Here is an 18,088-nt window from a genome sequence, read left to right on the forward strand (position 1 = left end):
GAGGTCAGAGAATGAGGCGACTGGGCTGGAGTGGGGTGAAGGGGTTCTTTAACCCCTTGGGGAGAAGTTCTGGGGTAAATCTGCTTTGAAAGGGCTAATTTTTTCTTTTCCTTCCTGAGGGTGAGGCCGGTCTATCGCGGATCACTTCCGTTCACCAGTATATTGGCAGGAGAGAAAGGGGCATTAATCCTCGCCCATCTCTGATGGAATTTGGTCCTTTAGGGGCACGTCGGACTGCCTACCCCTCTCTTTTTATCTCCAGCCTTTTTCTATGCAGGAAGCTTGGTTACCAGAGTCTGTATATAGGCAGTCACCATCGGGGGACGCATAAGCATAGTGGAGGGTATTATTACATTGCTATTGTTTTCTAAACGCAGGTGGTGGGGAGAGGGGGACGTGTGTCTGATTTAGCCTGTGGTACCTCAGTGGTATTTACTCCAGTATAAATGACTGACTGTGACTTCGTGAAATATTTACTGTGGGTGCTGTCAAAAGTTCAGAAATAGCAGAGGTAAAACCAATGAATCACTGAAGTAGTAGTTTAAAAGTAAAAGTTTATTGTGCACACACCAAAGAGACAACTGTGGCACCAGGAGCATTCAAGCCAAAACGGGAATGAGGCTTTTGGTATTTTTACAAAGCGACTTAGGTAGTAAGAAGTCTGTGATTATTTTTTCTTCACAGTGATTAGAATATTAATATTTTCTTAAATGAAGGTAATTGGTTAGTGGTTACTTCATATCAACCTTGGGAAACAGTTTAAGTTTTGCTTATGATTTCTGGAGGCATAAAAAGGAAATTATCTGAGTCAAGTTAGTCTCACAAAATAAGCTCATTTGAGCTTTGTTTGACTAAACTGATTTTGTCTGCTCAGGGAATTTTCAAGACTGGTTTGCTTTTTATTTTAACAATTACCCCCTTTTGGTTATTCTGATCAACCAGTGTAGTAGTATTTTCAGTTTCCTCTGTTGAGGTACTCAGGCTGAAGAATCACATTTTTGCTGTTGCCATTAGTTGAGTCATCAGGCTCTCAGGCCCTGTAGTCACCTTCTTCATCATTTATGTTGTCGATTTCATCCAGTTGTCTGATCCTGATGGGTACCATTTGGCCTGAGTGGCTGCTGACAGGTCTTTAAAACCCTTGAGAGTGTGCAGCGCATTAGAGAGGTAAATACGATTTAAGGAGAACAATAGCCAAGGACTGAAAAATTCCCAGAGGAGATTCCCAGGTGCCAACATTTAACCAACTAAATAAATCAACTGGGTTTCAATTTTTTAAAAGGTATTTACATAGGCATAACATGATGTATTAACAATCACATCTTCATGATGAATTAGGCCTGGATGAAGGCGAGGATGTTTTATTTTAGGAGGCAGGTAGCAGGTGAATTTCCACCTAAATTCGGCCTCTGTATGGTGTGAGAGGTATAGACAGTCAGATAATTTAATGAGAAATATTTCTGTGGAAACAAAAGAAAAACAAAGATTAATATTCAAGAAAATTATAAACTCAGTGTCTTGAGTTTGGCGAGAAGCCATTTGAGAAAATTTCTAGATGTGTTCAAATTATCTTCAGAAGGAGTGAGGGCAAGAGTGACAATCTGACAGATTCTCCTGGTTTGCAGTTTGAATATCTCTGGTGATCTCTCTGAGCATAGGCACGTTGTCCTCCTCACATGAGCTCTTTTGGTGGTTTCTCTGAAGCTTATATCCAGTTGTCCAGCTTTAGCTTGCATGGCTTTGAGAAAAGGGCCATTTTATTTTGATATTGATTCCAAGTCAGAAGAGTGGAAGGAAATTGGAAATGTTTGGAGAGTTCCGGAGAGTTTGGAGAGTTCTAGCCAAATGTTGGAGGAAACCAGAAGAATTCAGGATCTGGTCCAGTTTATAAGTAGAAAATAAAACCTTAAGGACAGTTAACAGCAGTAGAATCTGATATCCAGAAAGGTGTATTACTGAAACATAGTTTTTCTCTATAAACATCCCATTTCTATCAAGATAACTACTGTTAGACTAATTTGTTTGCAAATTGAATCTAGTTTCAATAAATTTGGCCTGATTATTTACATAAGTGCAGCAAAAATAGTGATCATATAAACCTTCGTGGAACTTTTCATAAAGAATCTTGAAAAGATTCATTCTTCTGCATGTGGCTGTCCAGTTTTTCCAATACCATTTGTTGAAGAGACTGTCTTTTTTCCATTGGACATACTTTCCTGCTTTGTTGAAGATAGTTGACCATAGAGTTGAGGGTCCATTTCTGGGCTCTCTATTCTGTTCCATCGATCTATGTGTCTGTTTTTGTGCCAGTACCATGAGAGACCAAGAGAGACTGTGGACTCTGAGAAACAAACTGATATTTATTTATTTATTTATTTATTTATTTATTTTAAACTGAGGGTTTTAGAGGGGAAGGGGGTGGGAGGATGGGTTAGTCCGGTGATGATATTAAGGAGGGCACATATTGAATGGAGCACTGGGTGTTATACACAAACAAGGAATCATGGAACGCTACATCAAAAACTAATGATGTAATGTATGATGATTAACATAACATAATAAAATTAAATTTAAAAAGAATCTTAAAAAGAAGAAAAAAAAGAATCTTAGATTGACCTTTTCAAGGCTCTTTGGGCTAAGCAGCCAAGCTAAGAATTGTCTAATTGTGTCCTATTACAAGGAGATCAGATCGAGGTTATATAAATACATATATTGTCATGAAAAATAAGAATAATAAGAGTTTCTAAATTCTGGCGGGATCAAGTAGGGAGAAAAAGATAAATGTTTCACCTGTTGATTACAAAAGTAGGTTTTACTGAATTGTAAGCTATAGATAGCTTAAAAGAGAGGAGAAATGGAGCCTTTTAAATCTGGAAAACAAAACATTGAAGAACCATCAATGTTTTAAGTGAAGTCATAAAAAATTATAATCATCTTCATTAGTTCATTGAGTCTCCTGTAATTCTTGTTCTGCTTCATCTTGGATTAATAACTTTATGAATCAGTTTTCCACTAGACTTTTAAACATTCTTACCCAGTTCAGTGTTAGGATTTTAAAATTAACAGAAACCTGTACTTGTCAGAGTCTTTTTCCATGAATCTCTTTGGAGATGAAGCACTTTTGTAGGAATAGTTTTACAAAAACTTAAATCCGTTTGAGTCTTAGCTAGATCACACGTAAAATTCCTTTCTCGATTCCTTTTCCATAAGCCTTCTACAACTTTTTTTTTTTTACAGATTTTATTTATTTATTTGAGAGAGAGAGCACGGGAGAGCATGAACAGGAGGGAGGGGTAGAGGGAGGAGAAGCAGACTGCCCAATGAGCAGGGAGCCCGATGTGGGACTGGATCCCAGGACCCTGGGATCACGACCTGAGCTGAAGGCAGATGCTTAACCGGCTGAGGCACCCAGGCGTCCTCTACAGTTTTTTATATCCATCCAGTTTTTATTTCATCTTTTTCCTCTCTCATTCTGGAATTATCATTTTACTTACAGACAAAATTACTTTCCTTTTTCCTTTACCAAAACAACAACAAAACCCATATTCTTCATATCTTTCCTTGTCCAAAAAACATGTTCTATTTTCTTCAACTACTTTTCATATACATTGTTTTCTTTCATCCTTATTATTTCTAGTAGCTTTAATTACATATATTAGAATTCTTAACTCTTATAATCTTTACTTCCTAGTAAAAACCAAGAAGTAAGCAATTGTGGACTGGCAAATTTATAAATACACAGTTACAAAAACTTTTTAGAGACATACTTTTTTTATCGTTTTTTAATGTGGCAAAGGACGTAGTTATTAATAGACCCACGTATCTTTTATCTCTCTGTAAAAATTAAAAAGCCAAAAGTTGGGGTTGTTCTGATGAATCCTAGGCTACTAAAGCCTGAGTGACTCTTTAAAGGCTGTATAAGCAAGCCAGGGTAGGGTAAAAATGTTGGGAGGTGCCAGTAGAATATAGTGATTTCTGATAAATGAAAGGATAATTGGCATAGCTTGAATTTATTCAGAGAGTTTTGCTAGAAGATGAAGAACTAGATTTAGGTTACCTTGTAGCAGATGATGCAAATGGAAGTAGAAATTATATGCAAACAATGAATCATGGAACACTACATCAAAAACTGATGATGTAATGTATGGTGATTAACATAACATAATAAAAAATAGAAAAAAGAAATTAAACATAAATAAGAACCTTGCATAGTAGTACAAGGGAGATGCTTAATAAAAACCATTCATTCTAATGATAGATTTGAGTTCTCAGGTAGATTTGAGTCAGTGTAGTAGTACTGATAGATAATCATGACAGGAACCCATTCAAAGAGCAAACTTAAATGGGCTTAAATGGCATTTCCAAAACACCGATTTACCGAGGTCAATTTTAGTTGGCACCCAGACATGATAAAAAGTATATTGAATCATATAGCAATAATTGTTTCCTTTTTAACTTTTATTTATTTATTTATTTATTTATTTATTTATTTTTATTTTATTATTTTTTTTTTTTATTTAAAGATTTTATTTATTTATCTGAGACAGAGAGAATGAGAGAGACAGAGCACATGAGAGGGGGGAGGGTCAGAGGGAGAAGCAGGCTCCCCGCCGAGCAGGGAGCCCGATGCGGGACTCGATCCCGGGACTCCAGGATCATGACCTGAGCCGAAGGCAGTCGCTTAACCAACTGAGCCACCCAGGCGCCCCTTTTTAACTTTTTTTTAATCCTTATTAGCTTCAGGGAAAAATTATTAGTTGAGGTTGTATGTCTTTAGTAATTCTTTTATACCTGCTAATGATTCATTTTAACAAAAAGAGCAATCCCCAAGCTCCAGACCCCAGCAGGCAAAAATATCATTGGTTTATGTTTATTACAGTTATAGATGTGGTTATGTTTTACTTCCAGCAGGTGACAGGTTTTTTGTTTTTTTGTTTTTTTTCCATTTTTGGTAGTAATGTATAGTTTTATTTCAGTATAAGTTTAAATAAAATTAGTTTCCTTAAATAAAATATTAGTAATACTATAATACTGTACAGAAAAAAAAAGCCCAAACTAGGTAAACTTATGTTTAGTATTTAATGATTCAGTATATTATCTCATTTCGACATGAGTTAGGTATTCAAGAATATTCATTATTTAGTTTAACTTGGTACAAACTTTTCTGTTATTTACATTTGTTTAAATTATTTGTTTTTAACAATTATGCTTGGATTAGACATTAAACAGCTAACCATCATACTAAATTATTTTTCTTGTTGACGGATTTTGAAGACATGCTTGCTTTTATTAAGCCAACAAACTTCAACTAGGTTTTACTTTTCAAAGGTTATATCAGGTCATGTGAACTTGAAAAACATTTGGGTTAGTTTTTATGTTTCTGAGGGTTTCAAGAATACTTACTTTATAAGTGCTTATTTTTCTTTAAGCCAATTAAATAAGAGCTCATTACACATTAGTTTTGGCAATACCATCTGAATTAGAAAAATATCACACCTCTGTAATGTGCATACATAGACATACATAAATATACAGATAGATGCAAACAGATCTTACAGCTTTTGTTTAAAAAAATTTAGTCTTGAGCTGACATAATAATGCAAAACTCACTAGTTTATAAAAAAGAACAGTTGGATCCAAATTGTGTTTCTGGCAAATGGACTAAGTTGAGGTTACTGCTTGTATAGCAAAGTGTTTTTTTCCAGTAAAGTCTTTTTGTTTGTTTGTTTGCATGATTTAAGGATCTTTTCTTTTATTTTTTATTTTTTTGTTTTTTTAAAGATTTTTTTTTATTTGATAGAGAGAGAGTGCACAAACAGGAGGAGCGGGAGAGGGAGAAGCAGGCTCTCTGCTGAGCAGGGAGCCTGATGTGGGGCTCCATGCCAGGACCCTGGGATCATGATCTGAGCCGAAGGCAGATGCTTAACCGACTGAGCCACCCGGGCGCTCCTTTAAGGATCTTTTAAAGCTCTTTTTGCAGTCATTTTGTCTTTTAGAAGTTTCTGCTTATCAATCAAAGAATGCATTCCATTGTCACTGAGAGGTTTGAAATCCTCTCGTGTCAAAGGCATAGCTCAAGATCCACTTCTCTAAGTTGAAGTTGCCCTATGGTGGCCACTACAATTCCACAAGTTCACCCATTTTCCAAAAAGGCACAAAATCCTGGTCCATAGACCAGGTGAAACCCATCTTTGCCTTTAGATTCCCTAAGAGTTCTTAACTATGAGGGACCCAGTTTTCCAAAAAGTGTTCTAAAACACAGGGAACCAACCATGTGTTTCCCTGCCCTCCTCCCTTTTGAACAGAATAGGATGATTCATCAAGAAGCTTCAACAAATAAATGTAGTATGCAAATTAAAGTCAGTTCAAGATGTAGGGAACAGAGCTCAAATATAGGAGAGACTTACCTTCAGACTCTAGGGTCATTGAGAAAGCATTGAACTCAGTGGACTCTATCTGTTCCATCACCATAGGGGCCTCAGAGTTGAGGGGGATGATGGGAGGGGGTATCTTCTTTGGATCCCATTTTTACACCATAAATTGTCAGAAGTTTAGAAATAACAGAAGTAAAACTAAAACCAGTGAATCATTGAAGTAGTATTGTGCACACACCAAGAAGACAGTTTGCAAACCAGGAGCGTTCAGACCAAAACATGGAAGGAAGCTCAGAGTTATGTTGTTGTAAAGCAGCTTATATAGTGAGAAGTTCCTGCCCTCAAACCTCCTCTCCTTCCACTTGCTCATGTGTGTTCTTAAATTTTAGTCATTCAGAGGTATTTAGAGTTCCTTAATTACATATCATGTGTTTCCCCCACTTCTGACCTTTTCATATTCTCTCCTGAAATCTAATCCTTCTATAGAATACCAGTTCCTCTTTTAAGATTGAACCTAAATTGTAACTCTTTAAGCAAGTATTCAGTAAAATGTTGAATGATTAATTTGAGTTTTTATGTGGATGGATTTTCCTAATGTGGGGCATTTGAATCTCTTATTTATAAGATAGGTTTTATCATTCCAATTTTAGAGATAAGGAAAGAGGCTAAGAGGAACAGGTTGTTTAACTGCTAAGATCATACAAAAATTTACTGCTAACACTCTTTAGCTTCAAAGCTTTGCTCTTTTTTGCTAATCACTTTGTATGTGGTATATAAGTGTTACTGATGTTATACTTGTTTTTGTGATTTTTGGACACTTCTCTGAAATCTAGAGAATTCTCCATAAAAATCAGTGTGGGAATAATCACATAGTCCTTATTTTAAAAGTCACTACAATGGGGGTGCCTGGGTAGCTCGTCCATTGAGCATCTGACTCGATCTCAGCTCAAGTCTTGATCTCAGGGTCATGAGTTCATGCCTGTGTTGGACTCCACACTGGGTGTGGAGCCTACATTAAAAAAATAATAAAGGTATAAAAGTCACTACAATATATAATTTACTTTGTAACATTTTTCATGCTTAGTAGTGAAAAATTATTGTTGGTTAGGCGTTATCCAATATAGTATGGTTTAAAAAATATTGCTGTGATTTTTCTTTCATTTTTAGAAAGACGTTGGGATCTCCAGTTTTAGAATGGCATCCATTTCAGGTTAGTGAAAATGATTACATTTTATAGTACATTCTGTTCTGTTTCTAATTGCATGGTCTTTGAAAAAAAATTGTTTTTCTCTGTACTTTCCTCTCAGTTTTGCTGTGAACCTTAAACTGCTCTAACAGGGAAGTTTTTTCTTTTTAAAGATTTATTTATTTATTTTGAGAGAGCGAGAATGAGAGAGAGAGAGAGAGAGAGTACATGAGTGGGGGAGGGTCAGAGGGAGAAGCAGGCTCCTCGGTGAGCAGGGAGCCCGATGCGGGACTCGATCCCGGGACTCCGGGATCATGACCTGAGCCGAAGGCAGTCGCTTAACCAACTGAGCCACCCAAGCGCCCCATAACAGGGAAGTTTTAATAAAAATAAAGAAACATAAATTATAAAAATATTTGTTTTAAAAATTCTGATTATTGAAATGATGTTTTGTGAGTTGTTTTTTATTGTAAAACATACATACCAAAATTGACCATTTTAACTAATTTTAAGTATACAATTCAATGGCAGCAATTCACATTATTGTATAACCATCACCAGTATCCATCTCCAGAACTTTTTCATCATTCCAAACTGAAATTCTGTGCCCATTTTATAATAATGCCCCCTTATTTCCTTTCCACCAATTGCTGGTAACACTATTCATATTCTGTTTGTATGAATTTGATTACCTCATGTAAGTGGACTCATACAATATTTGTCCTTTAGTGTCAGGCTTATTTCCCTTAGCATAATGTCTTTGAGCTTCATCCATTTGTAACATTTTTCTTTTTAAGGTTGAGTAATATTACAGTGTATATATGTATATCACCTTTTGTTTATCAGTTTGTCTGTCAGTGGACATCTGGGTTGTTTTATCTTTGGCAATTGTGAATAATGCTGCTATGAACATTGGAGTCCAAACGTGTTTGATTCTGTTTTCAGTTCTTTTGGGTATATACCTAGAAGTAGAATTGCTGAATCACATGGTATTTCTGTGTTTAATTTTTTTTTTTTTTAAGATTTTATTTATTTGAGAGAGAGAGAGAGCACATGGGAGGGGGGGAGGGTCAGAGGGAGAAGCAGACTCCCTGCTGAGCAGGGAGCCCGATGCAGGACTCGATCCCGGGACTCCAGGATCATGACCTGAGCCGAAGGCAGTCGCTTAACCAACTGAGCCACCCAGGCGCCCCTTTCTGTGTTTAATTTTTCAGGAACTGCCATGTTATTTTCCATACTCACTGTTCCATTTTACATTCCCACCAGCAATGCAAAAGGGTTCTAAGAATTATAGGAACCTAAGAAATCACAAAGTAGAAAATATAAATCACTCCAAATCCCTCTACTCAAATTAATACTGTAATATATAGATGTATTATTTTTCAACAAATATTTTTAGTTTGCAAAGAGTTTTTATTATTTTTTTAATGAAGTACAATTAATATATGTTACAGGAGTACAACGTATTCCTCAGTTCTGTCCATTAATCAGGGCTTAGCATGGTAAGCGTAGTCACTGTCTGTCACCATACATCATTATAATATTATTGACTATATTTCAAAGCTGTATTTTTCATCTCTGTGACTTATTTTATAGCTGAAGTTTGTATCTCTTAATCCCCTTCATCTATTTCACCATTCTCTCTACCTACCTCCCATCTGGCAACTACCAGTTTATTCTCTGTATTTAAGAGTTTTTTGTTTGTTTGCAGATTTTATTTATTTGAGAGAGAGAGGGAGGGAGAGAGTGAGCGTGCACAAGCTGGGGGGAGAGGCAGAGGGAAATGGAGAAGCAGACTCCCTGCTGAGCAGGGAGCCCAGTGTGGGGCTTGATTCCAAGACCCTGAGATCATGACCTGAGCTGAAGGCAGAGGCTTAATCAACTGAGCCACTCAGGTGCCCCTGTTTGTTTTTATTATTCCACATGTAAGTTAAATCATACGGTATTTGTCTTTCTCTGACTTATTTTATTTAGCCTTGTACCTCTTAGGTACAGCTTGTTTCCATCTTGTTTCAAATAGCAGCTCTCATTCTTTTTTTATGGCTGAGTAATATTCCATTGCATATATATACCACTCTTTTTTATCCATTTGTCGATAGATGGACACTGGATTGCTTCCGTATCTTGGCTATTTTAACTAACACTGCAATGAATATACCTTATATCTTTTTGAATTAGTATTTTCATTTTCTTTGGGTAAATACCCAGAAGTAGAATTGCTAGATTATATGGTATTTCTATTTTTAATTTTTTGAGGAACCTCCATGCTATTTTTCACAGTAACTCTACCAATTTACATTCCCACCACAGAGCGTGAAGGATCTTTTTTCTTCACATCCTTGTCAACACTTGTTATTTCTTTGTTTTTGTTACTATTATGTCATTTGAACTGGTGTGAGGTGATATCCCATTGTGGTTTTGATTTGCATTTCCCTGATGATTAGTGATGTTGAACATCTTTTCATGTATCTTTTTGCCATCTCCATCTTTAGAAAAATGTGTTTTCAGGTATTTTGTCTATTTTTTATTGGATTGTTTGGGTTTTTTGGGTGTTGAGTTGTGTAAATTCTTTATGTATTTTGGATATTAATCCCTTATCAGATATATCATTCACACATATCTTCTATCATTTACTTTGTTTTATTGATGGTTTCCTTTTCTGTGCAAAAGCATTTTATTTTGATGTAATCCCAATAGTTAATATTTGCATTTGTTTTCCTTGCATGAGAAGACCTATCCTTAGATAATGTTGCTAAGGGCAGTGTCTAAGAGATTACTGTCTCTGTTTTCTTTTGGGAGTTGTATGGTATCAGGTCTCACATTTAGGTCTTTAATCCATTTTGAGTTTGTGTATTGTGTAAGAAAGTGGTCCAGTTTCATTCATTTGCATGTAGCCACTCAGTGTTTTGAACACCATTTATTGAAGAGACTATCTTTTCCCCATTGTATATTCTTGCTCCACTGTCATAGATTGATCAACCAAGTAAGTGTGGGTTTATTTCTGGGGTCTCTTGTCTGTTCTATCAATCTGGTCTATTTTTGTGACAATAGCATACTGTTTTGATTACTACAGTTGTATATCTTGAAATGTGGGATTGTCCAGCTTTGTCCTTGTGGTTCCATAATTTTAGGATTATTTGTTTTGGTTCTGTGAAAAATACTGTTGGAATTTTGGTAGAAATTGCATTTGTAGGTTGCTTTGGATATTATGAACATTTGAATAATATTAATTCTTCCAATCTTGGAGCAGAAAATATCTTTCCATTTATTTGTGCTTTCTTCAATTTCTTTTAGCAGTGTTCTCTAGTTTTCAGTATATAGGTCTTTCACCTTTATGGTTAAATTTATTCCTGGGTATTTTATTCTTTTTGGTGCAGTTTTAAATGGGATTGTTTTCTTAATTTCTTTTTCTGCTACATTATTATTAGTGTATAGAAGTGCAACAGATTTCTGAATATTGATTTTGTATCCTGCAACTTGCCTGAGTTCATTTGTCACTTCTAATAGTGTTTTGGTTGAGTTTTTAGGGTTTTCTAGTTAGTATCATGTCACCTGCAAATAGTGACAGTTTTACTTATACTGTACCAATTTGAATGCCATTTTTCCTGGTTTTTTTTTTTTTAATTGATTGCTGTGTCTAGGACTTTCAGTACTATGTTGAATGAAAATGGTGAGAGTGAAAATCCTTGCCTTTTCTTTTTAAAAATATTTTATTTATTTGAGACAGAGAGAGACAGAGTGTGAGAGCGAGGGGAGTGGTAGAGGGAGAGGGACAAGCAGACTCGCTGCTGAGCAGGGAGCCTGATGTGGGGCTGGATCCCAGGACCCCGGGATCATGACCTGAGCTGAAGGCAGGCACTTAACCCACTGAGCCACTCAGGCACCCTGCCTTTTCTAACATTAGAGGAAAAGCTCTCAGTTTTTCACCATTTGAGTATAATGTTAGTTGTGGCTTTATCTTATATGGCCTTTATTATGTTGAGGTATATTCCCTATAAATCCACTTTGTTGAGAGTTTTTATTATGAATGGATGTTGAATTTTGTCAAATACTTTTTCTGCATCTGTTGAGATAATCATATGATTTTTATCGTTCATTTTGTTAATGTGGTATATATCACGTTGGTTGATTTGTGAATATTTAACCATTCTTGAATCCCTGGAATAAGTCCCACTTGATTATGGTAAAAGACCTTTTAGTGTATTGTTGAATGTGCTTTACTAATACTTTATTTAGGACTTTTGCATCTATGTTTATCAGGGATAGTGGTCTGTAGTTTTCTTCTTTTTTGTAGTGTCTGTGTGGCTTTGGTATGAGGATAATGCCAACCCTGTAGAATGTATTTGGAAGCTTTACTTTCTCGTTTATTTTTTGGGATAGTTTGAGGAGAATAGGTATTAACTCTTCTTTAAATGCTTGGTAGAAAAAAAAATAAATGCTTGGTAGAATTCACTTGTGAATTCATCTGGTCTTGGACTCGCCTTTATTGGTAGTGTTTTGATTACTGATTTAAATGTGTTACCTATAATTGGTCTGTTTCTATTTCTCATCATTTTGGAAGGTTGTGTCAAGGAATTTATCCATTTCTTCTAGTTTGTACTATTTTTTAGCATATAATTTTTCATAATAGCCTCTTATAATCTTTTGTATTTCTGTGATGTCAGTTGTTACTATTGCATTTCTAATTTTATTTGGTTCTCTTCCCCCACCCCCTTCTCTCTCTCTCTCTCTTTTTTTTTTATGAGTCTGGCTAAAGGTTTATTAACTCTTTTCATCTTTTCAGAGAACCAGCTCATTGAAACCACTAGTTTTATGGATTTTTTTTTTCCTTTTTTGGGGGAAGGCCATCTCTATTTCATTTATTGCTCTTATGGTTTTTATTATTTCTTTTTACTAACTTTGGACTTTGTTCTTCTTTTTCTAGTTCCTTTAGATTAAGGTTAGATTGAGATTTATCTTGGCTTTTGAGGCAGGCTTCTAGCACTATAAATTTCCCTCTTAGAACTGCTTTTGTTGTGTCCCAAAGATTTTGGACCATTGTGTTTTTATTTTTGATTGTCTCAGTGTAGTTTTTGGTTTCCTCTTTTGTTTCCTTGTTGAACTGTTAGTTGTTTAGTAGCATGTTGTTAAGGCTCCATGTGTTTGTGGGTTTTTTCCCTATTCCCCCACCCTCTTTTTTCTTGTAATTGATCTCTGGGTTCATGCTGTTATAGTCGGAAAAGATGCTTGATAAGATTTTAATCTTCTTAAATTTATTGTAGCTTTTTTGTGGCCTAACGTGTTGATTTATCCTGAAAAATGTTCCATGTGCACTTGAAAAGAATGTGTATTCTGCTGTTTTGGGATGGAATGTTCTATATGTATGCTAGTTCCATCATTCTAATGTGTAATTCAAAGATACTGTACCCTTATTGATTTTTTTTTGTCTCGATGCTCTATCTGTTGATGTCAGTGGGGTGTTCCAGTCCCCTGTTATTATTGCATTACCATCAGTTTCTTTCTTTGTGTCTCTTAATATTTGCTTTATGTGTTTAGGTGCTCCAATGTTGGGTGCATAGTTATTTACAATTGCTATATACTCTTTTTTTTTTTTTTAAGATTTTTATTTATTTATTTGACAGAGAGAGACACAGCGAGAGAGGGAACACAAGCAGGGGAAGTGGGACAGGGAGAAGCAGGCTTCCCGTGGAGCAGGGAGCCCAATGCGGGGCTTGATCCCAGGACCTGGGAGCACGACCTGAGCCGAAGGCAGACACTTAACGACTGAGCCACCCAGGTGCCCCACAATTGCTATATACTCTTGTTGGATTGATCTCTTCATCATCATGTAATTCCATTCTTTGTATTTGTTTTTAAGATTTATTTATTTATTTGAGAGCGAGACAGAGAGTGCACACCTGTGCATACCTATGCATGTGCGAACAGGGGGAGGGACAGAGAGAGAGAGAGAATCCCCAAGCAGACTTCCGCTGAGCACAGAGTCGACATGGATCAATCCCAGGACCATGAAATCATGACCTGAGCCGAAATCAAGAGCCAGCTACTTAACCAACTGAGCAACCCAGGTGTCCTCGTTCTTTGTTTTTTAATATACTCTTTGTTTTAAAGTCTGTTTTGTTTGATATAATTATTGCTATTCCAGTTTGTTTCTGTTTGCATGGAATATCTTGTTCCATGTCTTTACTCACGGTCATTAAGTCTTTTTAGGTCTGAAGTGAGTCATAGGCAGCATATAGAAGGGTCTTTTTTTTTTTTTGGTATACATTCGGTCACCCTATGTCTTTTGATTTGAGCACAATTAGACCAGTCACATTTAAAGTAATTATTAATAGAGATGTACTTATTGCCATTTTGTTACTTGTTTTCTGGTTGTTATAGTTCTTTGTTCCTTAATCTCTTGCTCTCTTTCCTGTGATTGATGACTTTCTTTAGTGTTATGCTTGGCTCTCTTTTATTATTATTATTATTTACGTATCTATTAGAAGTTTTTGTTTTGTGGTCACCCAGAGGTTCATATATAACATCTTATGTGTATAGCAATTTTTATTAAGTTGATGGTCACTTAAGTTTGAACACATTCTAAAAGAACTTCAATTTTACTGCCCTTCCTCACATTTTATGTGTGTGTTGTTATATTTTACATCTCTTTATTTTGTGAGTTTCCCTTAACTAATTTTTTAGATTAAATTGATTTCACTACTTTTGTCTTTTAACCATAGTAGCTTTATAAGTGATTTCTCTACTATCTTACTGTATGTTCGATTTTACTCATAAGAATTTTTTCCCTTCATAATTTTTTTACTTGTAATTATGGCTTGTTCTTTCCCACTTAAAGAATTCTGTTTAACATTTCTTATAAGGCCAGTTTAGTAGTGATGAACTTTTTTACCTTTGTTTGTCCACAAACTCTATTTCTTCTTCATTTCTGAATGATGACCTTGCTGGGTAGACTATTCTTCGTTGCAGGATTTTTTCCTTTCAGCACCTTGAATGTATCAGGCCACTCCCTTTTGGCTTGCAAAGTTTCTGCTGAAAAATCAGCTGATAGCCTTATGGGGTTTCCCTTCTATGTAACTTTTTGCTTCTCTTGCTCCTTTTAAAACTCTCTCTTTATCTTTAATGTTTGCCATTTTAATTTTTATATGTCTTGATGTGGCCCCCCTTGGGTTCATCTTGTTAAGGACTCTGTATGCTTCTTGAACTTGGATGTCTGTTTCCTTCCCCAGGTTAGGGAAGTTTTCAGCTATTGTTTCTTTTAATAAATTTTCTGCCCCTTTCTTCTCTGCTTTTGAGACCCCCTATAAATGCAAATGTTATTATGCTTGAGTTTATTGCAGAGGTCCCTTAATCTTATCCTGTGATCTCTTTATTCCCTCTACTATATTTTTTTAATTTCAGTTATTCTATTCTTCACCTCTAATTCGTTTCTTTTTGTATTTTGTATCTCTTTGTTGAGGTTCTCACTGAGTTCATCCACTCTTCTTTCCATTCCAGTGAGCATCTTTATGATCATTACTTTGAACTCTTCATTAGGTAGATTTACTATATCCATTTCATTTAGTCCTTTTTCCGAGGTTTTGTCTTCTTCTGTTTGGAGCATATGCCTCTGTCTCATATTTTTGACTTTCTGTGTTTGTTTCTGTGAATGAGGTAGAACAGCTACTTCTCCTAAGTATGGTTGTCCTCTGTGCAGACTGTGTGCCTGGTGACTTTCACTGGCTGGCTGGAGCTTTGGTGTGGGCCAGGGGTTCTGGGGCAGCCTGTGCTGGTGCTGCCTTTGGATGGCCAGAGCTAATGTGGGCATTGGCTGGGACAGTCTCAGTCCTCTCCGTATAGATGGTGCCCTGGCAAGAGAGCTGAAGCTGAAGTGGGTACAATCCAGGCTGCATTGGGATATTTAGCATGAGTGTGCCTGGCTGGACTGAAGTGGACATGAGCTGGTTGTGCTGAGGCACCTACACTTGTGACATCTTGGCAGGGCTGCTGGAACAGAGGCAGAGTGTGTGTGGGGGAGGGTCCCTGGCAGGGCAGTAGTAGCCAAGGTGAATGCAAGCCAGGGGTTCCTGTGGCACTCTGTGCAAGTGGCGCTCTTGTAGGGTGGCTGGAGTGGAAGAGAGCATGAGCCAGGAGGTCCTGGAGTGCTGTGCACCATGGTATCCTCGCAAGTTATCTGGAGCCGATATGGTGCAGGTCTGGATTGTTCCAGGGTGCTTTGTGCCTGTATCACTTCGCCAAGATGGCTGTAGCTGTAGTGAGTGCTGATCAGAAGTGTCCTAGCATGCATCGCCCTGTGGCTGCCTTGGTAGGTTGGCTTGGGATGATGTGGGCTAGGGGCCCAGGGCTCACTGAGGCAATAGGCCAGCTGGGGTGCCTGGACTGTGCTCCCATTCACATAATGAAGGTGGAGGGGAATGTAAACTCTGGCACTCACCAGCCCCTCCAATCCAGAGAGATTTCCAGCAGCTTCTCTGCCATTTAGTGGAATTCTAGGGCTGGATTTTTTATATTCTAGTTGTTCTTTAAACTGCGGCTCTTTTTTCTGGTCCCAGGGGATCCAGGGCTGGTGTGGCCCGGGGCTCACTGAGGCAGCAGGCCAGCAACGGCATCTGAAACCTGCTCCTGTCTGTACTATCACGGTTTACTGGGAACGTAAACCATGGCACTTGCCAGCCCCTCAGATCGGAGCTGCCCCACCATTTGGTAGTGTCCTAAGGCTGGTTCTTTTATATTCTAGTTTCCCTCTCAAACTGTGGCTTTTTTTTCCTGTGTCCCAGGGCAGATGAAGTTCAGGCTCTTCCTGTGGTGCCATCTTGAATCAGAAGCTCTCTGTCAGGTAGGGCTTGATCAGAGAAGCAGAGGCACTCTGAGTGATGTAAGGGATTTACTAGAGGGATTTAACCTTATGTGATTATGTGAGGTGGTCAAGCTCTTCCCTTGCGTTTGTTTGCCTGTGTGTCTGGCACTGGGCCTGAAGTCAGCAGAGCCAGCAGTCAGGAAGAGAAGGCAGATACACAGTGGGGAATGCAAAAACAAACTGCAGCCTGTGAAGATGAATCCTGTTTCTTAACAGAACCTGCATTAGTCTCATTGCCTCAAAGTCTCCAATTTGAACGATGCAAGAGACCTGCCAAAAAGCCAGTGTACCTGCCCATGGAGTTTCATACTGCTTGGCTGAGGACGTAGAGAAGCTGAAGGAGAACCCACAGGGTCTGGAGCAGCTGCAGACTCTGCTCTTTCCCCAAGGATATCTGGCAGCAGCCAGAGTTGTGGGCCCAGTGCTGCCCTATGCCAGTGAGGTCACCAGGCCTGACCTTACACTAACCTTTTTAAATTTAGAAAATAAACCCACTGTTTCACTTCTGCCCTCCAAATCTCTCTGGCTGCCCAACAAAACACAACTGATCCTTTCCCCAAAGAGGGCACATATTCTTGTTATTCGTCTTTGGATGCTGCTCATTTCTCCTCTTGCTCAATCACATCCATCTTGGTAATCCTCTAATGATTTCTCTGTACATGTGATAGCATTTTACCCACAGTAGAACTTCTATCAAAATTGGAGTCAGTCCTCTCAAAACCTGTTGCTGCTGCTTTATCATCTGAGTTTATGTAATATTCTAAATCCTTTGTTGTCCTTTCAACTATCTTCACAGGGACTAGATTCCATTTCAAGAAACCACTTTCTTTACTCATTTAAAGTTTTGTCATGAGATTGCAGCAATTCAGTCACATCATCAGGCTCCACTTCTAATTCCAGTTCTCTTGCTGTTTCTACCAGTGACTTTCTCCACTGAAATCTTGAACCCTCTGTCATCCATGAGGATTGGAATCAACTTCTTCCAAACTCCTGTTAATGTTGATATTTTAACCTCTTCCCATGAATCATGAATTTTCTGAATGGCATCTAGAGTGATGAATCCTTTCCAGAGGTTTTCAGTTGATTTTGCCCAGATCCATCAGAGCAAGCACTATCTGAGGCAGCTATAGCCTTATGAAATCGATTTTGTTAATAATAAGTCTTGAAAGTAAAAAATTACTTATTGATCCATGGGTTGCAGGTGGATGTTGTATTATCAGGCATGAAAACAAGATGAATCTCTCTGGACATCACCAGAGCTCTTGGGTGACCAGGTGCATTGTGAGTGAAAGAAAGCTTTTTTTCCTGAGCGCTAGGGCTCAGCAGTGGGGTTACTCAGTAACCCATGTTATAAACAGATGTGCTATCATCCAGGCTTATAGAACACAGGCAGAGTAGAGTTAGCATAATTCTTTCCCCTACAATTTTTGGAATTATAAATGAGCATTTGCTTCAACTTAAAGTCACCATCTGCTTTAGATCCTACCAAGAGAGTCAGCCTGTTCTTTGAAGCTTTGAAGCCAGGCTTTGACTTCTCCTCTCTAGCTATGAAAGTCCTACATGGCATCTTCTTCCAATAGAAAGCTATTTTGTCTACAATGAAAATCTGTTGTTTATTATAGCTACCTTCATTAACTATTTTAGCTAAATCTTTTGGATAACTCAGTGCATCTT

At 37.5% G+C, this 18,088-nt stretch overlaps 1 protein-coding gene across 1 annotated transcript in view; it reads left to right on the plus strand.

Annotated features, from left to right (window-relative positions):
• The window catches only part of RECQL (RecQ like helicase), a 53,027-nt gene that overhangs the window by 77 nt on the left and 34,862 nt on the right, over positions 1-18,088 (plus strand). Inside the window, exon 2 of the mRNA XM_021690510.2 lies at positions 7,542-7,584. Within this exon, the coding sequence (XP_021546185.1) occupies positions 7,569-7,584 (16 nt within the window). The 5' untranslated portion in view covers positions 7,542-7,568. The remainder of the gene's footprint in view (positions 1-7,541; positions 7,585-18,088) is intronic.

This window comes from Neomonachus schauinslandi, chromosome 5 (assembly GCF_002201575.2).
Source record: "Neomonachus schauinslandi chromosome 5, ASM220157v2, whole genome shotgun sequence".
Taxonomy (NCBI): Eukaryota; Metazoa; Chordata; class Mammalia; order Carnivora; family Phocidae; genus Neomonachus; species Neomonachus schauinslandi.